The sequence below is a fragment of the Pinus tabuliformis genome, chromosome 3_2 (assembly GCF_031772625.1).
Source record: "Pinus tabuliformis cultivar Carrire ecotype Pingquan chromosome 3_2, CPIR1, whole genome shotgun sequence".
Lineage (NCBI taxonomy): Eukaryota > Viridiplantae > Streptophyta > Pinopsida > Pinales > Pinaceae > Pinus > Pinus tabuliformis.
The window spans coordinates 627605789-627632978 of NC_142302.1; the positions used below are offsets into that span (position 1 = coordinate 627605789).

The 27190-nt window shown below is 40.1% G+C and overlaps 1 protein-coding gene across 2 annotated transcripts in view; it reads left to right on the forward strand.

Annotated features, from left to right (window-relative positions):
* Window positions 1–20485, forward strand: part of LOC149182193 (ABC transporter A family member 7-like) — a 330418-nt gene extending 309933 nt beyond the window's left edge. The window contains exons 9-12 of one of the 2 annotated variants that reach the window (XM_089416796.1): window positions 17816–17978; window positions 18077–18202; window positions 18343–18426; window positions 20033–20485. In XM_089416796.1, the coding sequence (XP_089272922.1) occupies window positions 17816–17978; window positions 18077–18202; window positions 18343–18426; window positions 20033–20406 (747 nt within the window). In that variant the 3' untranslated portion in view covers window positions 20407–20485. The remainder of the gene's footprint in view (window positions 1–17815; window positions 17979–18076; window positions 18203–18342; window positions 18427–20032) is intronic. The other variant, XM_089416797.1, reaches the window with a different exon arrangement.
* Window positions 20486–27190: the final 6705 nt, after the last annotated feature.

Here is a 27190-nt window from a genome sequence, read left to right on the forward strand (position 1 = left end):
AGTATTTGCCATAGCAAACAACAAATAAATTGTTAAATAAAATTAACAATTAGGAGAATAATTTCCAGTTGCGGCAATAGGATTCCAGTTTTGGAATTTTCACATAGATCTCACACCCTCATATTCCATAGGGACTATCCTTCATAACCTGTTGCTGGGTGACAACTAGAACGGAGAGGTCGTGGATCAGAGTGACAACCCTTGCCCTGAGTCATTGTTGTACCGTGCCTGTACAATTTGAACGACAACAGTGAGCTTGGGAATTTTGCCTAATTTTGGTAATATTAATTAAAAGGACAAATATTATTTTGGAGAAAGGTGACAAGTATTATTTTATTGGAGATTAGAGGAAAATTATTAATTTATTAAAAAGGAAAAAGTCAGTGGAAAATGACCCCCACCATTAAAATAATAATTAAAATGGGGGTCTAGAAGCATTGGGAGAAATTATAAAAGAAGGGACTCATTTGTTGAACATCTTTTTGACTATTACACTTCACATTACAAATTCTCTTGGAGTTGTTTAACACAAGAAGAGAAGTGTTGTTTAACACATGGGTTCCAAGTGGAATTCCACCCTCATTTTGGAGAACTTCGAGTGTCTCCCTAGTGAGGAAAATTTGGGTATCTCAATTTAGAGTTTCCATTGGGCATATTTGCAGGTTATTACAGCCAGTGTGTGTTTCTTCCCGGGCCCATAAGTTGTTCAAATTACTTTTGTGGAGATCAATTAAGAAGGAGCCAAACATCGGAGGATTTGCAAGTGTTTTCCATTATTTTATCTAGAGATTTTGTCGTGATTAATAGGGCTGAGTTTGAGGGAATTCTTGGGGCCTGTTATGACTCAAACTAGCAGGGGGTCCTAGAGGGTCACTTGCTAAAGCTCATAAACAAAAGAATAAGCCTCTCAAGAGGTCGAATAATCAATAATATATGTCATTGGGCCTTCTAAGAGGCCTCGTGAAGTCCATAAGTGCCATAATGATGAATAGGACTCCCAAAATTAGTGTACAAGGGGTTGGCCCCTTGTTCTCCAAATAATAAACCTGTGGTGCTCCCAATGGGTATGAGGGCACACAAGTAACCTCATGGGCCTCCAAGTAGATCGAAGATGCCTGTAGACCATCTGTAAGGGCTCAAATGATGGTGTAAGTGATGCCACATCAGCATACAATTCCTGGGTCATTTGCCAAGTGTATGGTACAACTGTGGGGTCAGTTGGGCATGGTGAACCAGGTGCATCTTCCTCATCTAATAGGTGAATGTCGAGCAATCTTGAATATCTCTGGGATCCATGGAGTGTTGTCTACTGTTGTGGAGGTCCATGGCTCTCAACACACACCCTACATGTGTCAATATAGCCCTCACGAGGGTTAGGACCTCGTATAGGAAGACCAAACCCAAAATGGAGACCATTTGCAATCTTGCATAAGATCCAATGCATCCCCTAGCCTTCCAGTACAACAAATCATCAAAGGAAATCGAGTTAAAGAGCTTACAAACCATGGACAATAGGTGGGCACTTCATAATGACATGCCCTTCCATAGTGGGCTTTGGCATGTGCTAATGTCTCCAAGCTCCAAATGGGGTTAACCAAGTATCCTATTAGGTGGTTTCTACATTTAAAGGGGATAGTATGCCCAAGGTACATCCTTTAAAGGGTGGTGGCATGTGATAAAGAGATGAATGTAGGGAATGAAAAGGGGCAACCCTGGGCCACATGTGGAGGTACTAGGGTAGCTAGCAAAAGAGAAGCCCACACTTGTGTATATAATGTATAGGAGAGAGAAATCGTGGTACATGAGGTGCCTCGACCTTGATTTTTCCACCCTTCTTTATATGTCTTTTTCCTTTTATGATTTTTCTTTGATTATCAGCTCGGGGCTCAAGGGATAAGAACATGATGTGTAAGGTATAGAAGTGAATACCCCCTTTAGGGTAGAGCAATTCATTGTCCACTAGGGGTTGGGACAACCATGGGTTCCTGAATGATAAAGGAGACTCATTTAGGGCCTGTAGGAACTAGGGTGATGGCCATGATAATGAGGTAGAGCTCATGTATTGACTTCTTCCCACATGCTAAATGTGTTTGTCCCAACCATCTTTTGCATTTTGTGGTACATTTTCCTATTGAATGTGGCCAATTATGCTTTTATTTTTCTTTTCAATCGCTTCAACCTCCGGGGCATCGTTCCAGGCCCGACCTAAAGTGTGGACAAGGGGAAGGGGAAGGTTAACCCTATGTGGACCCAGTGGAGGAATGTGGACCTAGGTGGGAGGAATGATGAATGGGGTTATAATGAGCAGAAGAGGAGTGGTATATGTGGATGAGGGAGCGGGACCATGCAACCAAAATCAGGGTTTTCCATGAAGGACCATCCCTAAATCCTATAGGTCAGTAAAAGATATCCCACTGGACTAGGGTTCAAGGTTAACATCCAAAAGAGGTCTAGGGGACAAGAGCATAGACCTAGCTCACTCTTTCCGGCGAATCCCCCCATTAATCCATGCCCAAAAGTTTCCATGATAAGTAAACTACAATACTCAATTACCAAATGATAAGGCATACCTTCAGTTTTGGGAGGCCCACCTTCAAACAAACGACCATGATAGATGGGTGAGGGACCACATAGCTAGCTCAAGTGGTGGAGTAATGACACAACGAGCTATTTGGTGGTTGTAAGGGACTGTTAGCTGCCGACTGTGGACCATCTTCTAGAAAGAAAAAAAGAATTCTAGGGGTATTACCCACAAAATGGTGGGTAACAGGGCCAAAATTCTACATTTCTGGAAGTGCACAGGGATCTCCAGTGAGTCTTGCACATGGGACTAGAGGAATAGAGGTTGAGGAGAGATAAGGGTTAGATATTGGAGGTATACCTCAAGGGAGAATTTAGCTAGAGTTGGGAGAGATTTTCAGTGGTGTATTTGGGCTTAATTTAGTAGTATCAAGGCAATGGGGCATTTTTTGGCCAAATTGGGCAATTTGCACTTGTTGGGGGTCACCGGGGGTCAGTGGATTCATCCCAAACCCTTTCTTAGTCTTTGTGGGTTTATTGAGAGGAGTCTTTAGCTAATTTTATAGAATTTTTTTTGCGATATTCGGATTTGAAATACTCATTCTTATAACAGGGCGAATTGCTAGTTAGTTGGGGAATTTGCATCACTTTGTAGGTTCGATTTTGGCTTGGTGATAGGCCAAACCTTTTCTGGGTGTTTTCGGGTTTGAGGAGAGGAGCTCCTGGCTGCAATTTCAGAGCATTCCGAGCATTTTGTGCAAAACTTGCAAGTTCCAGTTCCTTTAGGCAGCAATAGCAGATTTTTTGAGAAGTGTTCATTATCAGTTTGAAGCCATTTCAGAAGTCGGGTCGGCGAGATTTCACCTGGGGTTTACATAGCTTGCATAGCGAGCCCATGTTCCATTGTTCTTACTCATTATGTTCTTAGATTCCCATTGATTAATAAAATGACACAGTTATTTTGCTTATTTTCTATGGTCGTCTGATTTGAGTGCTTGGACTTTAATTTTAATTGTTGTTCCTAGTTCATGTTTTAACTTGTTGGTATTTACTATTATTTTCCAATTATAAATATAACATTTATTTTCATGAAATCATTTAATACATTTGGGTTTCCTCGTTGTATTTTATTTGGTTAGTAGTTGTTCTGCCCCTATAACTTAACTATTGTATTTTATAATATTTGATTATTGTTATATTGATCACTTATATGATGAATGTGATTATATTACATTGTTGTAATGCCCTAACAATGAAAAATGTTGAATTTCTCCTTTGCTCTCAATTCCTTGCTTTGTTTTTCAAATTGAGTCTAAAAAGTAAAAAAATCGGATCTTATAAGCAACCTATAATGGATTTGGTGATTTTTCCCATTAAAACATGATTTTTGAATATATTTTGATAGATTTAAAGTTTGAAAATTCATGATTTTGTAGCGGTAACGTTGAGATGAGAGAATCGTGATATATTGCCAATATTCGCGGCATTGGTTTTAATTCATCATTAAATATATCATTGCAAAAAGTAATTCCTATATATTAAGTTTGTTCAATATATGCATTATTTTGTTACAATAGTATGATTCAACACATTTTCAAGTTCAATTACCTTCATATAGTCACATCATTCAAGTATTATTTCTACTAATGCATTAGATAGTCATTAGCATGCCATATAGTTATATTGAGTACATCTATAAATCTTACACACAACCTTCATAACAACAAACAAATGTAAATATAATGCATCCATCCCAACAAACTTGGATGCAAAACCTAACATCATTCTAAATTCTAATGTAAAATCCCATTCCTCTAAACAAATTTCATGTTTATTCCAGACTTGAAACTATTTCAAAAAGGATAAAAATCCTTACAAAACAATATGCTTATACTGCATAGTATTTCCATGCAAAACCCTAGCATAAGCATATAGATCAAAGGTTGGAAAGGAACATGTAGGTTAGAACCTAGAAGGAACCATATAAATATTGAATTTTCTAAGTCTATCTGTTAGAAAATTAATCTATATTCTGCTAGTTTATTTCTTCTACTTGTTTAAATTCGAACAAGTTATTTAATACAGTTAAATACCGAAATAAACACAATACAGTCACAACATCTACAGATCAACAGCTAAAAGAAAACAAACACACAAGTGACACCATTATTTTTGGACAAATGTCCCCGGAAAAACTCAATGCAGGAAAACCGGTGCAACTAATTCTGAGGGTTATATTATTATGCAGCCTTTCTGAGTACAACTGGGTGCTTAACCAGCTCACCCTACAGAGAAAAATACACGACAACAATACCTCTATATTTGGAAACAGGTATTCAAAAAACCTGTCCCACAAAACCCTCTCCAGCACAACTAAAGCTCAGCGCTGGCCCTTCTGGCCTCTGCGTCAACTTCTTGCTGACCTGCGTCAACCCTTGAGGCACTGCCCAGCCTCTGAGACCCTTTGCGTCACTCCTGTAGACTCTGCGTGGATGATGCAGTTCCTCTAGCTTCTGCGTTGACTCTACTGGGCTTCGCATAGCCTGGACTGGCTGTTGCTCTCACTCTCTCTGCATCTGCGCTAGTCTCCCAATGTTTTCTCTACCTATCTCCCTCGTACTCATTGCCCCTCGTTGCTGATCACTGATTCAACTTTTCTTAGCAACCCCGCTCTAGCAAAATGAATGACTGACCACTTTGGTGTGTCCTCCAACTGACCCTCAAGCCTCTTCTTATACTTTTCTCGTTGGTCCATCAACGAGCGAGATTAAATCTCTAATCAACGACTAAGATTAGATTTGGCTTGATCCATGACTTTTGGAAACTTCTAACCCAGTTTTATATTAATACCCAAAATTTTTTAATTTTCCCTAAGTTTAGACTTAGAAACTCCATTAAAAATATTAACTATTTTAATATGTCCCAAACCAGGTACAATCTGTCCAAACCATTTATGGGTCTTGGAGATCTCATGTGCTTTAGCCTCTCCACCGATTTTCATAGCTAGAGCAAATTCGATGCTACCCCAAATCAACATTCCCTCTTAGCGAGGATTGTGCTCTAGTAATACTCCTCACCGAGCATCACTCTGATTATTCGGTATCGGTAACTGTGCTGATGCTAGGCCTCCCCGCCCAACATCCTCTGCCCTGCTGCATCTTGTATTGCTGCCCATGGCCCTGCCACTGCCATTGCTGCATCCGTGTTGCTACTGGTCCATCCTCCCAACACTGCATCTGCACTGCATCCCCCTCTCATCATGCTGCTACTGCACTGCAACTTATTTACTGAGAAGTAAGTAACTGATCCACCCAACATCTGACATCCTTGTCAGGCTAGAAACACTCTCGATGTTGAAGCTCCCTCTGCCACCAACAAGTGCTCCCTCTACTGACCTCTGCGCTGTTGCAACAACTCCCTGCATCTCGCATTGTTGCAAACCTCTCTGTGCCATCTTGCATTGGTGCAACACTCCTATGCCTCTTGCACTGTTACAACTTGCTAGCCTTGCGCTGTACGGGGACTCCTGCACTGTAGCACTTATTGACCACTACGTGTCAACTACCCATAGCAGTACACCCCCTTTTCTTCGCAAAAGGGATAGCGCTTGATCGACATGTCCGTGCCATTCGACAGTCATCGTCGAACTAATCATGTTATGTTGTAAACCCAGTCTGCATGTGTAAATTGTAAGTAATCTTAGCAAATCTGATTCATGTATGTAAATTGCCTAGGTGGACCTAATTTTCTAGTGATAATCTACATTCCGGAAGGTTTTTTGTCTCACCGATCGATGATCGGCAGAGTTTTCTTTCAACCTAACCCCAAAGCCGGAATGAATTTTGTCATTATAATTTTAGGGGAATCCTAGTGTGTTGATTTGCTAGATTATATTTGTGTCGCAGAATTGGGTGGTCTATGAGGGTCTATGGGTTTTCCCCCTTGAGATGTAAAATTGTAAAAGTCATGATGTAAAGTGTCTTGGGGGTTAGAAAATGTTTTAATCCCCTCATAAGTCTTAAGTCCTAGGTCCTAGGTAATTTTTCCAAAGGCTAAGTTCAAGAATCCAAAAAAAAAAAATTTTAAAGAAATTAAAAAAAAAATAAAAAATAAATAAATAAATAAAAATTTAAAAATAACTAAAAAAATGAAAAATGAAAATAAATAAATTAAAATAATAATAATAATAATAAAATAATAATAAGTCAAATTTTTGAGTAAATAAATGCAAAATTTTAATTTTTTAATATATTAAAATGCATTTAAAAATTCGACGGATGAGATTAAAAGAAATTTTGACCCTCATCGACGGTCGAGATTAGTTTGACATGAATCACTCGAACTAGCCATTGGGAATTTTTCTTTTAAATAGGGTGCTAGGGATCATTTGAAATCAGATTCGATCTGAAAGTCTGGTGCTAAAGAAAGCTCTCTTGTAGTCATTTTTTGTGCAATAAAGAAAGACTTTGGGGTTGAAATCTTGCTGGTGTTACTCTTCTGAAAGTGCTGTAAGATGATTTATTTTTTTGCATGATTTTATTTTCAGCTATTGATAATAGCTTGATGAAGATTGATTTAGGCACAGGTATCTTATCTGATATTTGGGGTTTGAATGATAGTTTAGATTCTGAAATATAATGGCATGTATCTCCATTTGATCTGGATTTCATTATTGTTTTCTCTTTCTATGTTAATGGTTGATTTTAAGCTGTGCAGGAAATCTTAGTTTTGAGTTTATCAGGCGTTAGGGGAAGTTCTCGGCTGAACCAGCCAACTCCTGGATTGTGTTTTCTGAAAGAACCCAGCTAGTTTTGATCCCGGGCTTATCATTTGAAAATTTTTATGAATGCATGAAAGGTTTTCTGAAGTATCTCACATTAAATTTAAATTCTGAAAATATTACTGTGGATATTGACAAATCTGGCTGCTTAAGAGTCGAAAATCTGTAATATTGTATTTTTTTAGCTGGTTTTAGGGTTTTCAGTTTTGTTTCTTGCACATTTTACCTCTTGGTGTTCTGTTTTTGCCATTGCAGGTTGCAGGTACAGATCTTAAAAAATTTCAGGGTTTTCATTAGACAAATCTGAATGTAGGGCAATTTAAAATTTACTGGAGAATTTGCAGGTTTTTCTGAAGAAATTCGAGGGTTTTTCCAAGCTATCTGTTTGCTGCCTGGGATTTCATTTTGACAGAAATTTTCGTTTTTTTTTTTTATGCTGTGGCATCCTGGGATTTCTGGGCCACCAGTTTCGGTTTCTCTACTACTCGGGGTTTCATTTTTATTGCAGGAAAAAAATTAATTTAATTTATTTATTTTTTTTATTTTTTTTTAACAGGCTGCAAAACACTCCAAATCCGCAGCCATTTCATCACCTTTCTCTGTGTTTTTTCAAACCTGCAATTCACTCAATTTCCTCATTCAGCAATCCCTTCCAGTATTTTCTGCTCCATACGCAGTCCAAATTTGTGTCCAGCTCTCAGCTCCCTTCGCCCATTGTGCTACCCACGCAACTCAGAAACCTCATGCAGCTTTCTTATTTCCACCTCCACGCAGCTGCCTCGGTTCCACGCGTACCTGCACATGATCTTTAGCTGCCATTGAACCTGCACATGCAACAAGTCAGCAAACTCATCGATCCTCAGTTTCCCATCAGCTGCTGAGCGAACCAGAAAACCAAATCCGCCGCAGTCATCTATCCCCACGCAGCTTTATCTGCATCTCCATTTGCATTCCCCGTAGCTTCCTTCATTCTCTGTGATCCGTCATCCCTCTTGCTACTTCGTCGTGCTTCTTTCACCGCCTATTTCACCTGAAAACAATGCACACCCGCATTCCTCCTCAAACTACTCGGCTCCCTCAGTCCCTCAAATCCGTTCCAGCTCCTTCACGCTGACCTGTGTTGTGTCCATTTCCGCGCAAACCTGCGGCAATATCACCTGCAAACCAAACCGCCGTCAAGCAAACTTCCAGGCAAACAACCTTTCAAAAAATTTTACGGGCTAGGGTTGCTGGCTTTCACATTTACTTCCGTTGGTTTAGTTGTAGAATAAAATTTTGTGCTAACATTTTAGATTTAATTTTGTTTAGATTTAGATTTTAACAATAAAAATCATAAAAACATAAAGATTTCGAATTTTCATTTTCGTTTGTTTTATTTTGTTTTTTTTATTTAATTTGCTAAATTAACATTTTGTTTCACATATATTAGATGTTAGTTTAATTCGGATTAGATTTTAAATTTTAGTTTTAGCTTTTGATTTATTTAGCTTAAGTTCTAGTTTTATTTTAGGGTGTTAGCTTTGGGTTTAGTTATATTTAGTTTAGATTTAAATTTTGTTTATTCAGGCTTTAGTTTTGACATTTAGAATTTCTTTTAAAAATTTAGTTTTATTTTATAAATCAAAAAATCAAATAAAAAAAATAAAAATCATAAAAGATTAAAAAGTTTCTTTTTATTTTTTAGACTTTAGTTTAGATTAGATTTTCTTTAGGATCTTAGTTTTGTTTTTTAGATTTAAAATTTTATAAAAAATATAAAAATATAAAAAAACATATATAAAAATCATAAAAAAGTTGTTTTTCATGAAATATTTTTCTGTCTTAGCATATTTTGCCACATTTTCCAAATTTTGATGTATTTCACTAAGGCTAACAGATTTCTGATGTGGGATTAAAATTTATCATTTTCATGTGGTTAAACATGCTTAAATGTTCATTTGCAGATTAGCTATATGAAAGTGATCACTGATTAGCATTTAAAATTGCGTGGTTATTTTAAGCATATAATCCTTTGAATTTTAATTGCTGGATCATTATTAAAGCATTGTACTTTTGTTGAATATCTTGCATTTTGCTTGGGTTTTTTAATGATAAATGATTGTTAATGGTGGAATTACAAAGATCATATTTTTTCAGCATTTGATAAACAATTATTTAATCATTAACTCCATAAGGCACTGGTCCATTAACTTCTAAAATCAATCAAGTGCTAAGTTGCCTTTTTGTGTCTCCCAACCCAACTAGTCCACAGTTGATTTTCATTCATCCCATAGGGTCTACCTACCTTAGCCTCGGGAGACAGCTTAAACGGAGAGATCGGGGATCAGAGTGACAACCCTCGGTCTGAGCTTTGTCGTGACAATCTGTGCGACAACAGCACTCTCTGTCGCCTAATCCGCATTTGTCTCTACCTACATCCACCAGTCCTGCTACTCCTCTTCAAGGCTCCGGTAGCAAGGCATAAACCAAGAGGTTGGGTACCTCAAGGATCCTACCCCTCATCGCCTGTAATCTTTCTGACTACAGCTCGATGTCTCCCCACCTCTTCTCTAGAGGTACATGAGCACTCATGGCACAATCGTCATCCTCCTCGACCTCCTTCTCTGCCTTCATTGGCGTTGTCTTAGAGTTAGACGCCTCTCCCTTACTCTTTTCCTCGGACACTGGTTCGCATAGTGACCCAGTTCCCCACAATGGAAGCACTTGACCTTGGAGAGGTCCTTCTTCCTCTTTTCCTGCTTTCCCGCAGATGCCAGAGCCGCATCCTCTTCCTCTTACTTGTTGATCCTGACCACTTTCCCGCTACTCCTCACCTTGTTCAACCGCTTGATCTCCTCTTGGCAAAGAGCCGCCCACAATTCTTCCCAATCTGGAAGACTCGCCCTGCCCAGTATGCTCTGGACAAATGTCCCCACTCCTTGGAGACTGTGTTAAGTGTGGTCCTCACCCACATGTCCTCATGAGGTGTGGCTCCTATGGAAGTTTGCTGGTCCTGGATCTCCTTTAATCAACCGAGGAAGTGATCTATCTTCTCCCCCTTCTGCATCTGGTATGACCGCAACTGATTCTCAAGTAACATGTTCCTCTGCACGGAAGTATGCTGGTACAATTTCTTCAGGGTTTCCCACATCTCATTTGTCATTTCCTTCTTAGCAATATGTTGGACCACATGATCCTTGACCCCATCAAGGATGATGCACTTTGCCCTGGCCATTGCCTCCTTGTACTTCTCATTTTCAGCTGGGTCAACTGGGATTGCCACTGCTTTCAAAGCGAAGGCCTTTGTGAAATATCTGTCCAGAATGGATAGGATCCTGGCCTTCCAGACCACAAAGTTGCACGCTCCGTCCAGCTTATCCTGATCCCTCGGCCCATTCACGGCCATCTCTCTGCTCTTCTCGGTCGACTCCTCCAAGTCTCTCTACTTCCCGTCTGGAAGTTCTCAATTCGACTCCTCCGAGAGTCTCTACTTCCCTTTTGGAAGTTCTCTTCTAGACTCCCTCTGAGTCTCGATTTCCCTTCAACACTGATCCGGATTCCTTGGCTAGAAATCCACCTTGGCAGCAACTCCCTCCACCTTGGTCTTACCCTGTTAGGTATTGTTCTGACTACAGTACCCCACCAGCTTCACTCCACAAATTACCCATAGCCTCCTATCCCCCAGCAATTGAAGGATTGAGCCACTTGGCTCTGTGCAATCCCAGCACCGGCAAATCAGCTCCCTCAGCCAACTGTGTCAGCCCCCCTGGCCTTTGCGTGGCTCTGCGTGAGCCTGATTTTGCCTCCCTCAGCCTCTGTGCTGGCCTCTCTCTGGCCTAGACTGATGATGCAGTCCCTCTGTGTCACTCCTTCCTCTGTCACCTTCTGCAAGGATCAACTCTGTCACTCGGGACAGCTGAATCTGCTGCAAATGCTCTGCTAGTTGATGCCTTCAGTTTTCCTGTGATTTGCAACCACTTTCTGATACAATGTTGAATTTTCTAAGTTTATCCATTAGAAAATTAATCTGTATTTTGCTGATTTATTTCTTCTACTTGTTTAAATTCGAACAAGTTATTTAATACAGTTAATAACCAAAATAAACACAATACAGTCAAAACATCTATAGATCAATAGCTAAAAGAAAACAAACACACAAGTGACAACATTATTTTTGGACAAATGTCCCCGGAAAAACCCAATGCGGGAAAACTGGTGCAGCTAATTCTGATGGTTAAATTATTATGCAGTCTTTTTGAGTACAACTGGGTGCCTAACTGTCTCACCTGACAGAGAAAAATACACGGCAACAGTACCTCTATATTCGGAAACAGGTATTCAGAAAACCTGTCCCACGAAACCCTCTCAAGCACAACTGAAGCTTAGCGCTGGCCCTTTTGGCCTCTGCGTCAGCCTCTTGCTGACCTGCCTCAGGCCCATGACCCTCTGCGTCAACCCCTTGAGACACTCCGCAACCTCTGGGACCCTCTGCGTCACTCTTGCAGCCTATGCGTGGATGACGCAGTCCCTCTGGCTTCTGCGCTGACTCTGCTGGGCCTGGACTAGCTGCTGCTCTCGCTTTCTTTTCTTCTGCGTTGGTCTCTCAGTATTGTCTTTGCCTCTCTACCTTGTACTCACTGCCCCTCATTGTTGATCACTGATTCAACTTTTCTTAGCTACCCTGCTCTAGCAAAATGAATCGCCTCCCCCCCCCGCCGGATCCAAACCGGAACCGCGGATCGGAGCGAAGCGTCCCGGAATCCAAGTTGGAAGCGCGGATCGGATTTGGAGGTGGCGCGGATCCGCAAAAAAAAAAACGATTCCTGGCATTTTGGGTTGCGGCCGCCCGGAACCGCGGATCGGAGGGCGGTTCGGGCACGGGGTGGCGCCACGCTTCCTGCCCGGAACCGCACGCCACCCGCACGCCACCCAGGCGCACCCGGACGCAACCCCGCGGCAGCGGATTTTTATTTTATTTTTTTTAAATTTGTTTTAACATGTAACTTAACTAGCATGAGGGGGTGGGTTAGGTGAGTTTAGGGTGAGTCTAGGGTGACTTTAGAAAAGAATAAAGCCCCCATTCTCTTCTCATTTTCTCACTTTGAGTTTATGAGAGTTGGAGAAGAGAAGAGAGGAGAGGAGAAGAGAAGAGAGGAAAGGAGAGGAGAAGAGAGGAGAGCTTGGAGGAGTGAAGAAGGAGGAGCTAGGAGAAGGAGGAGGAGCTTGGAGCAAGAGCTTGGAGGACTTCATCTACAAGAGCTAAAGAGGTAAGTTCAAACCCCAAACTCCCTTGTTTTTTTGAAAAAAAATTGTATTTTTCTCCTCCCTCTCCTACTCTTTCCCATTGTTTCTACTTGCTCCTTTATTTACAGGTTGTCCACCACCTATATCCATATTCCAAGATGGTGTTCTTTTGGCTTCTATGTATCATTCCACTCTTGGTTTTAATGATGGCAAGGGTGAGGAATAGAGGGAAGAGGAAGGGATGAACTTGGTCCTAATAGTAGTGACCCAATGTATGATGAGGAGGAAGGGTTTGAAGAGGAAGGGGATGAACTTGAAGAGGACACTGAAGCACAAGATGGGAAAGGTACATCAAATCCCTTGTGGAACTATGTGACCAAACTTGAAGGGGGAAAGGGTGGTGGATCTTACAAATGGATGTGCCCTCATGATTGTCATGGAGGAAAACCATATACGGGTTCATATACCCATCTGAGGAGGCATCTTTTGTGGGGTGCTAGAGAGTGATGAAAAAAAGGGTTCTGTGGGGGTAGCCATTTGCCCAAAAATTTCAAGTGAACAAAGACAAAAATACATCAAAATAGAGATGGTTGCACAACAAAAAAACAAGAAACAAAAAACTCATTCAGAATCAAGTGCAAACTCTAAATTTGGTAGTTGCCCATCTCCTCATGGTACTTCTGCAACCTCTGGAGGTAGAAAAACAATAGGGGATTTCCTTAATGTTTCTGGGAGGGATGATGTGGATGGAAAGGTAGTCCGTTTTCTTTGTGCTTGCGGTGTACCATTCAATGTGCTTCGCTCTCCCTATTGGCATGACATGGTAAAGGCCATCAATGAAGCCCCAAAAGGATACAAGGCCCCCAACTATGAGAAAGCTAGAACAGTGTTATTAGAAAGAGAAAAAGCTAAGGTTCAAAGAGCTTTGACACGTTTTACACATGAGTGGGTGGATTATGGGGTATCCATTGTATCAGATGGGTGGACAAATATTAGAAACCAACATTTGATAAATGTTCTTGGTGTTTCTTCTAAGGGTGCAGTATTTATTGCATGTCATGACTCCTCCTCCATCAGTGCAACTGCACAAAACATTGCAGATCTCCTATTGAAATCAATCAAAGATGTTGGTCCGAATAATGTGGTTCAAGTGATCACAGATAATGCAGCAAATTGTAAGGCAGCAGGAAAAATTATTGAGCGTACTCATCCACACATCTTTTGGTCTGGGTGCCTGGTTCACACATTGAACCTTTTGATGCATGATATTGTGAAACACAAAGAATGTGGGTGGATTGCTGAGGTTTACAGGAAAGGGAAGCAGCTCATTAAATTCATCACAGGGCATACAAGGGTAAACTACTTCTATGGCACTTACTCCAAGTTGCAATTGCTTAAAATTGCAAAGACAAGATTTGCTAGTTATTACCTCACCTTTAGGCGGCTAGTGAAGGTGAGACAAGCTTTAACTAATCTGGTGTGTGCTGAAACATGGGATGAAATTAACCAGTGTACAGATGGTGCTACTGCTAATGTAGTCAAGGACACTGTTCTTGACACTTACTTTTGGTCACAGGTTAAATATGTTTTGCAATTCACCAAACCAATTTATTACATGATCAAGTTTGCAGATTCAGATCGACCAGTAATTGGGGAGGTGTATGAGCAAATGGATAGCATGTTGGGGCAGATTAAAGACATTGTTGAGCCTAGAGATACCACCTTGTACAATTATATTCGTGAAGAGGTGGAAAAGCGATGGGATATGCTAAATGTTCCATTGCATGCATTAGCATATGTTTTGACACCTAGGTACTATCATCCATCATGGCTTTCAAAACCAGCACCTGGGGGGGGAAGCAGGAAAAAACCACACCAAGATAAAGAGGTTCACGAAAAATATATGGCTGCATTGAGTAGATTAATCCCTGATAATGAGGAGGCTGCATTGGTACGGAGACAGGTGAGCAACTATACGCTCAACACTGGTCCATTTGGGAGCATGCATTCAATTGAAGATCGAGAGCATTTTTCTGCTCTTGAGTGGTGGAACATGCATGGAGGGCCTACTCCACTTCTACAGAGTTTGGCATTGCGGGTGCTATCACAGGTGGTAAACACTTCTTCTGCAGAGAGGTGTTGGAGCTCTTATTCTTTCATCCACAGTGTTAAAAGGAACAGGTTGAGTTTAGACCGGGCAGAGAGCTTGGTTTATGTTCATTACAACTTGCGATTGTTGTCCCATTACTGTGAAGATGCAAAGTCTAATAAAGACTTGTTGACTTGGGACAAGCATCCAGAGGAGCCCAATTTGGAGGATGGAGTGTTGCAACTAGAGCAATTAGAGGATGCTCTTATCCAGGTATGTCCATTGTGGTATGAATTTTCCAATTTTCCCTTATAAAGCATTTCTCTAATTCATGTTTTTAATTTTTTTGTTAACTAGTGTTTTTTTTTTTTTGCATGAATTTTTTGAGCGATTCTAGGATGATGATGACCGTGTTGATATGCCACCACCCCCACCCCCATCTGGTCCTAGGTTCCATGGTTCAACACCAACAGCAGGGGGTTCTTCTTCATCAGTTCCAGTGCACGACTTACACAGGGACCATTTTCTTCATTGCCACCACGTGGAGGCACGCCATCACGTTCTATTCGTGGTGGAAGGAGGAGAGATTAGTAGATATATTCACAATCTACTTCTTTTTGTCATAGTCTATAGATTACTCATTAGACTTGTAGACTTGTGAATTTGAATTTTGAACCTTTTTGGCTTGGCGGTGACCAAGTGACATATTTTGTAAACATTATTATTTGAATTTTGGACATGACAAATGTTGACAGTTGCTCACTTGCTAGATAAATCATAATATGCTCTATGTTTTATGTTTTATAATATGCTTAAATGTTTTATGTTTTATAATATGCTTAAAAATTTGATGTATGTTTGTAATAGCTAGAATATAGATGATTGTTGTACATACTAGTAACTACAATGGAATCATGGATGCCATATCTATCTTGATTTATGCAAAAATATACATGTTTTCATGTCTTCTACAATTAATTTGGTATTTGGGATGTTTGTTTTGAGTATAAATGCAAAAAAATATATAAAATATATATATATATATAGCAGACGCTTCCGCGGACGCTTCGCTCCCTAGATTTTTGGAAAATGACGCTTCCGCGCTTCGCGCTTCCGCTTCGCGCTTCGCTTCGCTCCCGCTTCGTGCAACATTGCCTCCAACTAACCCTCAAGCCTCTTCTTATACTTTTCTGGTTGGTCCATCAACGGCCGAGATTAAATCTCTAATCAACGGCTAAGATTAGATTTGGCTTGATGCATGACTTTTGGAACCTTCTAACCCAGTTTTATATTAATACCCATTAATATTTTATTTTTCCTAAGTTTAGACTTAGGAACTCCATTAAAAATATTAATTATTTTAATATCTCCCAAACCGGGTACAATCTGTTGAAACCATTTATGGGTCTTGGAGATCTCATGTGCTTTAGCCTTTCCACCAATTTTCATGGCTAGAGCACATCCGATGCTACTCCAAATCAACAATAAACACCATTCCATTTTGAATTAGCCACGTTGAAGTGTCTTGAAATCCTCTTCCAAGCACATTGAAGCCTTACTAGGAGACAAAAGAAGATGAGGTGAGATAATTTTAGAAAGAGAAAAGTAAAATGTATGTAATTATGATTCATAGATTTCCTTTATATACCTCCCTCTTGTCATAACCATGCCCTCTATACAATTTTAGGTAAGGGTTCACCTAGTTCTAAATGAGAAATGACATGGTATTCTAAAGAATTGACCCATTTCTCAGTGGATTGGATGTTGCGAAGCTCAATTGTTTCAAATCTATGAAAATTGCAAAGTTTCTTATGTTGTGTCCTGGGAAAGTCTGTGACCATTCAATTCATAGGGAATGATGAAACCCACAAAATGAATATGCAAAAAGAAATTAAACCTACATTTTAGTATTATTTCTTTCTCCAATTTAGTAACAAATCTCTAAAATGATTTCTCAATGTCTGTCATAAAGTTAAATAGCCATTAGTATGCACTTTGCAACACTTGTCTTTGAGAATGTAATGTCCCCATTTTTATTTTCATTTATAGTACAACCAGGGTGGATTTCTAGGGCACAGGATGGTCAGGTCATGGGAGTAGGATTATGTTATAAGAGGTCCCTGGGGAGTTTTGAGGAGTTTTAACTTTTTATGAGATTTGATGGCATTCACTTGGCATATTCCATCATCTGCACAACTTGTCTTTGTACCATTGCATTCCGACAACTTTTCTAAAACATGATTGTTATTGGGCCTGACATAATTAAGTACGCTTGAAGTGGCATTCCAGGAGGAATATTTGATGGAACACCTTAATATAATAGCTCATTGGAACTGGAACGAAACGATCTACTGAATGGAATGCTAAGGGTTGCTTTTAGTGACTAGAGAAAGTATGGTGGGTGATTTTCTATTTCCCCAGATTAAAAGTAACTTTAATTAGTCACTTAATTAATTAAATATAAAATGGGAAAATGACTAGTTGGGAAAAAAAAAGGCTAAAAGTGACTTAAGTAAATTAAAATTAAAATGTCACTTAGATGGAATCAAGAGGGAGCTTCTAGAATAGTAATAAAATAATAAAATAAGACACTTCTAGAAGATTGGAGATCTATCTATTGGATCTTTAAAAGGAGAAGATCATTTGGGACATCTTGGAGTTGAGTATTTTTCTTGTGGAGAGGTTTGGAGAACCTAAAGTTCTCAACTTCAGTTGTAGCCCTAGAATGGAAACACTCGTGATTCAACGAGAGTGGACGAGTACCCATCTCTCCCCTTGGTGAATTCACTTAGAATTCACAGGTGCACGTATTGATTCTGCAGTTCAGTTTTGGAGGCCCAGTTTCAGTATTGGAGCAGATTATTTTGGTGTGGCCAGGTTATTTATCTCAGCTATTTTGTATCAGCATGTATACCCTATCTAGTTAATATCATAAAGCTGAGTTTATTTCCATTTATCAGTTGCCGTCTTTTGTTTGTTGCATTTTACTGGCAATTTTTCTATTAAATGGATGAAAATTTTGAAGCATTTTGTTGAGTTAAATTCCGAGAATTTACCAAAATTTTCCGTTTGGAATATTACAGAGAAAGTGGGAAATTCCTCGTAACATACATTCTGATAATGTTGCAAAGAAATTCTAGTTTTGGAATAAGATTCGCTTTGCATGCTTGACTTACAAAATTCGGTGCCATACATTGGTTCAGGTTATTTTAGCATCATTGGTATACGAGAAGCAAAATAATCAGCGGATTATGATGAAAATGCATGGATTAGGAGATGGGCCATATTGGATAATTACATATGGTTATTTTTTGGTCCTTTCAATTATCTATATGGTATGCTTCGTGGGTTTTGGCAGTGCTGTAGGTAAGCTAAATTTGTCTTGCAGATTTTTTAATAGAATCATGAAATAATAAATATTATCCCGGGTTCAGATTTCATGTAAACCAACTCCTTTGGTGCAGGGTTGAAGTTTTTCAGGTTGAATGATTACAGTATACAGATTGTATTCTATTTCATCTACATAAACTTACAGATAGCACTTGGATTTTTAGCAGCAAATGCTTTCTCTGATGTTAAAACGGCTACAGGTAGCACAGTCTATGTCAGAAATGAAACTCTTTTCATTATTTGGTCAAATTTATATGGATTACATGTTCACCAGCATGGGTACTTTGCTTCTATTCACACATTATGATGTCTATGCTGATCTTATTTTTTAATTTGGCAGTTGTTGGATATCTTTATAGCTTTGGCGTTGGACTGTTGGCAAACTTCCTTTTTATAACCTTTGCAGAGGATATGAGTTTTCCAAGTAAGTCTCGGAATGCTCAAGGACTTGTTGAAGTTATAGAAAGTAATCCAACCTCTAAAATACTATGGGGATTACAAGTGTTCAAACCTAAGTTGCATGAAACAAAGGGGGGAAACGGGGTACGAGTTTCCGAAACGGGCACGGGTATGAAACGTGACCCCTCCAAATTTTGGAAACGGGGAAACGTGAATATATATATATATATATATATATATATATATATATATAAAGACATTTAAGAAATATGTGCAATCATAAAGCATATATGATACATTCTAGTTTATTACATTATGATAAAATTGTCAATTGTCAATACATAAATTATAAGTCTCTAAATTTACATCACATTTACTCATGAATGATCACATAATGAAAATAGAAATATCCAAAATCAGCCACGAGAAATTTCTAATTTCTTGTCTCATGCTTGATTGGGAGTCTCCTCCTACATAGTCGAACGACCTTAGTGCTCTTGATTAAATACAAGTTTCATACCCTAGTACCCTACATGCTCTTGATTATTGGGAGTCTCCCTTGCATAGAGGGTTTGGTTCTCTTGATTAAATACAAGTTCCATACCTTAGTACATGATAAAATCTAATGGAAACATTGCAATCCCCCCAATCCTAAAATCCTGAAAAACAGATAAGTCTGTTGGATTTTGAGTGAGATCTAAAATTCTACTTTCTCCATATGAAATCCAATGAGGTCGAAAGCACTCTCAAACATCCTGAGTCATTTCATGGTAATGTTAAAAATTTAAGTAAAGGTAATATTCTCCTTTATTTTAAAAGTGATATTCTCCTTTGAGAATATCACTTTTAAAATAAATGAGAATATCACTTCTACTTTAAGAATTTAACATTACCATGAACTGCATATCAACACTAGGGCCATAGGCTTGAACATTCGGCTGCCCCACTCAAAAAACTCCTTTTTATAACTTGAGAGACATCTAGAAGCATCTAGAGGATATTTGAGTCGCCCAATAAAAAATTAGAAGCGAAAAAATAAAAATAAAAATACAAGAAAAAGTCAAGTTACAAGAGGAAACTCCAACGTACTGCACAGAAACGCGTTTCTGGCCGTACTGGCCACGTTTCCTCCTCGAGAAATGGGCCAGTATGGCCGGAAACGCGTCTCTGGGCCGTACCGTACAGATTTCCCTCTGCCCACGTTTCCTGCAACTTAGGTTCAAACTTACAAGGTTTTGGAATAGGGACAGATTGCAACATTGAAACACTTTTGTAAATAAGGTGGTAGGCTTGATTTTTCAAATATGGCTGATTACAAAAACCAGAGTATCCTGGTTATTATACTTTTTCCCTATGTTAATCCTTATTACCTGACTGCCAAGTAGTAAAATATGTCTTGAACATGATGTTGCTTTATTCATGCTTCAACAACTCAACTTTTAGAGCTTAAATAAAATACTGTTCATTGTAACAAACTCTCCCAATTATGAATGATATTATTACATACCAAATGTATGTTATTAATATTTGATTATTTATCTATGTATGCTTTGAAAGAAACAAATATTTCAATTTCAAGCACTTTGACTAAAACCTTCAAAGAATTTCATTTTCTTTATTCTTTTAAACAGGAATCTGGATCTATGTTATGGAGATTATACCAGGGTTCTCTTTGTATCGAGGGCTTTCTGAGCTAGCAAATTATGCTTTAATGGGGGTCTATCAAGGCACTGTGGGTATGCAATGGAAAAACTTGAATGATCGTGACAATGGCATGAAGGAAGCTCTGATCATAATGTCAGTAGAGTGGCTTATTATACTTCCAGGTGCATACTATTTAGATCAAGTAGTTTCATTAGGAAGTGGAATCAGGAGGCATCCTTTATTTTTCTTAGATCACATGAGGAAGAAAAGTAAGCAGTCCATCAGGAGACCAAGCTTAGAACAACAAAGTTCTACAGTGGCAGTGGAGATGGAGAAAGCTGATGTTGCACAAGAGGTGTGACGCTATCACTCCTTGTGCCCCCTTATGTGTGCATATCTTTTATTTGTCAAGAAATAAATAAAAACATTCTTCTGTCTAACACGTCAATTGAAGAGCAGACACAGTCAGCTTTGGGTGTGAAAAAATCGTAAATACAAATCATTGGCTTTATGCATTTATAATAAAACTTGCTACCTGAGTTTTTGCTATCATTATTAGCTTGCATTACGTCTTTAAACATGAACTATTACTGTTTTGTGTTTCATTTGAGAAAATTTCTCGTATCTTTGTACTCACGGTCCAGAAATTTTTTATTTGGAAGGTTTACATGGCTATAGCAAGAACGTACTATGATATGGCCTCATCATTTATATTAACTAGAAACACAAAAGCTTCAGATATTGAACATAAACCTAAAATCCTTAAGCTAAAGATCGAATTTTCAGTTTTGAGAACATGAAGGGGATCTCGTCGAGATATTGAGGAAACTAAGAAAATAAGGCCTTTACAGTGAAATCCACAGAAAAATCTGAAAGTCTCTCAATGCATAAGCAAATTCTATATTTCTCAGGTCAAAAAGGCCAAACATGATATGAAGTTTTGGGTTACCTAAAAATCAAAGAATCAGTAGTGCCTAAAATAGTTTAGACAGCCAATTATGTCTCTTGCAGATTTGCATGTTAGTCAAGGAGTAAAATGGGAAAACAGCGTACAATACCACCATAGACAAATGAGCGTGACATATGATGGGCTTAGCAAGGACTCAGCAGATGCACCGAAAAGAGTCAACTTGATGACTTTGTAGAATAACTCAGTAGATAAGAAATTCATAAAATATTCGAAATACAATATCACCATAGAGAAATGAGCGTGACATATGATGGGCTTAGCAAGGGCTCAGCAGATGCACCAAAAAGAGTCAACTCAACGACTTTGTACAATAACTCGGTAGATAAGAAATTCATAAAATATTCAAAATTACATATGAAAAAAAAATCAATGATTTTTCATTTCAGAAAAAAACAATAAGATATTGTAAAAAACAAACATAAGCTCATATAAATATTAATTAGCTTCAATATTTGGAAGGAAAAGTAGCAGCTGAGTGAGCTATCAATGTGTTACCCCTTTGTAATGTCCCCAAATATTGGATTACCTTGTGAGGCGATTAGGAGAGATTTCCAGAGCTTGTGTCAGCCTGGTCATAGGAGTGAGATTACTCCATTGGTGGGCCCGAAGGGTTTTAGAGGAGGTTTTTTGGGTTTGACTGGGATCGTTTACCATATTTGATCATCAGGATCAGTCTCACACAGTGCATTATTGGTTTTGTTGCATTATGATGATTCCCATAAACCAAAGTTATTAATAGACATATTTTAATTAATTTCACTTCAAGTGTTGTTTCGGGCTAATTACTTGGAGAAACACCTTAGTGTAATAGCTCATTAGAATTGGGGGGAAAAAGATCTACAGAGAAGGATGATGAAAAGGGGCTTTGGGTGGCCAATGTGACCATGGAGGTGAATTAAGCATTTTCCGGCACTAAAATTGACTTTGATTAGTTAATAAAAGTTACTTTATTAAATAAGAAAGGAAAAATGCTTTTATTATTTAATTGGAGGGAATAGTAAAAAGGACGGCAAAAGAATCAAGTGAGCTATAAAAAATGGGAAGTGAGGGGGTCTCTCCTCATTCTAACATTTTGCCATTTGAGGAAAAGAATTTTTGGAGAGCTCTTGGAGAAGATTCTAGGGTTTTGGAAACCCTAAGTCTGGTTGCTAGTTTCGGTGTTGAAACCATACACCCTTGGTAGTTTGAAGAGCGGGATCACTCAGATTTCACCATTGTGCGTTTTGGAAGATAATGAAGGTTATGGTTTTATTAGTTGATTTTATCTTCTAATTTTGTGCATTCTATATATCTTCTTATAGGTGAAAGTTACAAGCCAAATCTAAAGACAATATTACTATTGAAGAGGGACCAAGCTCAACCATAAGTTCAAGGGTCAAGTTCCTTTTAAAGAGGCAGAGTTTATTCATTATTAGGTTGGCCGAGTTCTGTTCATATAGGGAGAAGTTCCTCACTGCAGAGGGGTCGAGTTACTTCTCCTTATTGCTGGACGGACTCTCTCTCTTTGCTAGTGCGTACTTAAAGCTAATAGATGACCAAGTTCAGTCCCTAATCATGTGGTCATAATGTTGAAGGAAAGGGACATGTCATTCTGGTGATCTCTGGAAGTTTGAGTCGAATTTATCTCTTGCTGGTGTCAGGCATAACAGAGGACGAAGTCTCCCTTCCTTGTTGGTTGTGTGTATATTTTTGAGCTCTCTCTAAGGTCATATTTTTTATACAGTGAGCGTGGAGGACGAGTTTCTCTGCTTCAAGTTTCAACATTTAGTTTGACCTATTGAAGGATTTCTGGGTGTTATATCAAAATTAAAGGCCGCTGCTATAGCCATTCTGGAGCTTATATTAGTGAGCATATTCTGCTAGATTTACTCTATTTATATGACTAATATGCTGAAGATTTATTCACTAAAATGAGTTTCAAGTTCCTCCACTCTTATTAGACATTATATATTTTTATTTAAATGGAAAGGGGTTGTTTGTGCAGAATAATTTTCTGAGTTAATATTCTACATTTGTGGCTGAGATAGGCTTACTGGAGGGACTGATATGAGAAGAATATAATTGTTGAAGTGAAAACCCAGGTTCCCCTCATTTTTGTGCATTGTAAACTTTGTTCCCAAATAGGAATACAAGTGATATAAAGCAAATGTTTATCTGATATCACTGTGTAATGATCCTAAATAGGAATACAAGTGATATAAAGCAAATGTTGAAGTTTCTAAGTCTACCAGTTAGAAACCCTCCATGCACTATACTGATTTATTCCTGCCTACTTGTTTCGTTACTTAACAAGTTATTTACAATGTAAATACTAGAAATAAACACTAGCGCATGCTCAACATATTATAGATCATCAACTGAAGGAAACAAAAACAAGCACACAAAATGTCATCGTTATTTTTGGACCAATGTCCCCAGAAAAACCCATGCGCAGGAAAACTGGTGCAACTATCTGAGGGTTTTCTTATTAAGCAATCTCAAAGTACAATCTAGGTGCCAAATCCGGCTTACCCAACAGAGAATGCCCTTGGCAGTAGTACCTCTCAGTCTGAGACAAATGTCTCGGCTGAAACCCTGGATAAACCCTCCAGCATCTCCTCAGCTCCAATCTGCCCCATAAACCTCAACATCAGCCTTTCTGGACTGCGTCAGCCTCTCTCTGCCCAGCGTTGGCCCTGCGTCACCCTGAATGGGTTTGCGTCAGCCTTCTGGCCCTTTGCATCAGCAACGCGACCTCTCTGAAGCACTGCGCAAATCTTGGCTACCTCTGCATGGCCCTACGTGAGCCTTGGCTGCTACTGCGTCACCCTCTCTAGCTCCTGCACTGATCTCCGGCACTATCTCTGCCTCTCTGCCTCTCTGTACTCACTGCCCCTCAGCTGCAACTCCGATCACTAATTCTATCTCTCTTTGCAAACCCCACTCTAGAGAATAGAATGACTGATCATCTGGTGTACCCTCCAAGTGACCCTCAAGCCTCCTCTTATACTTTTTCATTGACATATCAACGACCGAGATTAAGTCCCTAATCAACGGCTAAGATTAGATTTGGCCTGATCCATGTCTTTTGGACCATTCTAACACAGTTTTATATTAATCCACATTAATATTTTAATTTTCCTAAATTTAGACTTAGGGACTCCAATAAAAATATTAATTATTTTAATATATCCTAAACTGTTTAGAATCTGCCCAAACCCTTTCTGGGTATTGGAGATCTCATGTGCCCCAACCTCTCCACCAAATTTCATGGCTACAGCACATCCGATGCTACCACAAATCAACACTCCCTCTTAGCGAGGACTGTGCTCTAGCGATACTCCTCACTGAGTATTACTCTGGTCATCCAGCATCGATCCCTGTGATGATTCTAGGCCTACTGCCCACTATCCTCTGCACTGCTGCATCTTGTACTGCTACCCATGGGCCTGCCACTGCCACTACTGCATCTGTGCTGCTGGTGGTCCTTTCTCCCACCACAACATCTGCACTACAACTCCTCTCATCATGCTGCATCGTGTTGCCCACTACTGCACTGCAACTCAGTTACTGAGAAGTAAGTAACTGATCTCCCAACTCTGACCTCCCTGTTGGGCTAGAGACACCCGCTGATGATGAAGCTCCCTCTGCTGTTGACAAGTGCTCCCTCTCTGACCTCTGCATTGCTGCAACAACTCCCTGCATCTCGCACTGTTGCACACCTCTCTGTGCCATCCTGCATTGGTGCAACACTCTTGTGCCTCTTGCACTGCTGCAAGTTGCTAGCCTCGCGCTGTCCTGGGAATCCTGCACTGTAGCTCTCTCTACCGCTTCATCCTCATCTGTCTCTACCCATATCCGCTAATCCTGCTACTCCTCTTCGGGGCTCCCATAGCAAGGTCTAATCCAAGGGGCTGGGTACCTCGAGGATCCTGCCCCTCATCACCTATAGTCCGCCTGACTACAGCTTGATGTCTCCCCACTTCTGCTCAAGTGGTGCGTGTGCACTCATGGCACAGTCATTGTTTATCTCCACTTCTCTCTCTACCCTTGTTGTCGCAGCCTTAATCTCGAAAGACTCTCCCTTACCTTCTTCCTTGGACATTGGGTCGCATAATGACCCAGCTCCCCACAGTGGAAGCACTTGATCTTGCAGAGATCCTTCTTCTTCTGTTGTTCTTGCTTTCCCTCAGATGCTAGGGAAACATCTTCCTCCTCCTCCTTTTTGACTTTGATCCCCTTACTGCGGCTTCTCACCTTTGTCTGTCATCTGATCTCTTCTTGGCGAAGAGCTGCCCACATCTCATCCCAAGGTGGAAGTGTCCCTCGGCCCAGTATACTCTCGAAAAATACCTCCTAGTCTTCTAAGACTACATTCAGGGTTGTCCTCACCATCAATTCCTGATCCGACGTGGCTTCTATGGAAGTCAACTGGTCTCGAATCTCATTCAGTCCTTCGAGGAAGGTGTCAATAGGTTCTCCCTTCTTCATCTGATATGAGCTCATCTGATTTTCTAGTAACATCCTTCTTTGCACAGAAGTATGCTGGTACAATTTCTTTAGGGCCTCCCACATCTCATTTGCCGTTTCCTTCTCGGCAACGTGTGGTACTACATGGTCCTTGACCCCGTCAAGGATGATGCTCTTGGCCCTCGCCATTGCCTCCTCATACTTATCGTTCTCAACTGGGTCGACTGGGATAGCTATCGTCCTCAAGGCGAAGTGCTTGACACAATTTCTATCAAGTACGGCTAAGATTCTAGACTTCCAGAATGCGAAGTTTGAGGCTCCGTCCAGTCTGTCCAGGTCTCTTACTCCATGTAGTGCCATGCTGCTCTTCTACTTCCCTCCTGGAAGTTCTTGATGTGACTTCCTCTAAGTCTCGATTTCCCTCCTAGAAATCCTTCTGTCGATGTCGAGATGCCCCTACTTTGATCGTCTATGCAACCGCACCACTGTTTCGAATTTCTCGACTAGAAACCCTCGGTAGCAACTCCCTCCTCCTTGGCATTGCCCTGTCAAGTATTGTTCTGGCTATAGTACCCCACCAACTCCACTCTGCAACTTTTCCACAACCTCCTAAACCCCAGCAACCTGAAGGTGAGAGCTCCTAGGCTTTGCGCAATCCCGACACAGCAACTTGGCCTCCTTAGCCAACTGCGTCACAACCCTCTGGTCCTCTACATGGCTCTGCGTTAGCCTCCCTTTGCCTCCTTTGGCCTCTGCGCTGCCTTCCTTGGCTCACCCTTTATGACACATACACTGCGTCACCCTTTCCTTGTTGTTGCTCTGCTAGGAACAACTTTTGTCACTCAGGACAGCTGTTTTTTGCTGCTATTGCTCCGCTCAACTGATGTCCTCAGTTGTCCTGTGATCTGCAACCACGCTTTGATACCATGTTGAAGTTTCTAAGTCTACTAGTTAGAAACCCTCCATGCACTTTACTGATTTATTCCTACCTACTTGTTCCGTTATTTAACAAGTTATTTACAATGTAAATACTGGAAATAAACACTAGTGCATGCTCAACATATTACAGATCATCAACTGAAGGAAACAGAAACAAGCACATAAAATGACATCGTTATTTTGGACCAATGTCCCCGGAAAAACCCAATGCGGGAACACCAGTGCAACTATCTGAGGGTTTTCTTATTAAGCAATTTCAGAGTAAAGTCTGGGTGCCAAATCTGGCTTACCCAACGGAGAATGCCCTTGGCAGTGGTACCTCTCAGTCTGAGACAAATGTCCCAGCTGAAACCCCGGATAAAAAATCCGGCAGCTTCTCAGCGCCAATTTGCCCCAGAAACCCCAGCGTCAGCCTTTCTGGATTGCGTCATCCTCTCTTTGCCCAACGCTGGCCCTGTGTCACCCTGAATGGGTCAACGTCAGCCTCAATAGGCCCTGCGTTAGCCTTCTGGCCCTCTGCGTTTGCAACGATGGCCTCTCTGAAACATTGCGCAGCTTTTGGCTGCCTCTGTGTGGCCCTGCATGAGCCTTGGTTGCTACTGCGTCAACGTCTCCGGCACTTGCGCTGATCTCCCGACACTATCTCTGCCTCTCTGTCTCTCTGTACTCACTACCCCTCAGCTGCAACTCGATACTGATTCCATCTCTCTTAGCAAACCCCACTCTAGAGAATAGAATGACTAATCATTTGGTGTACCCTCCAAGTGACCCTCAAGCCTCCTCTTAT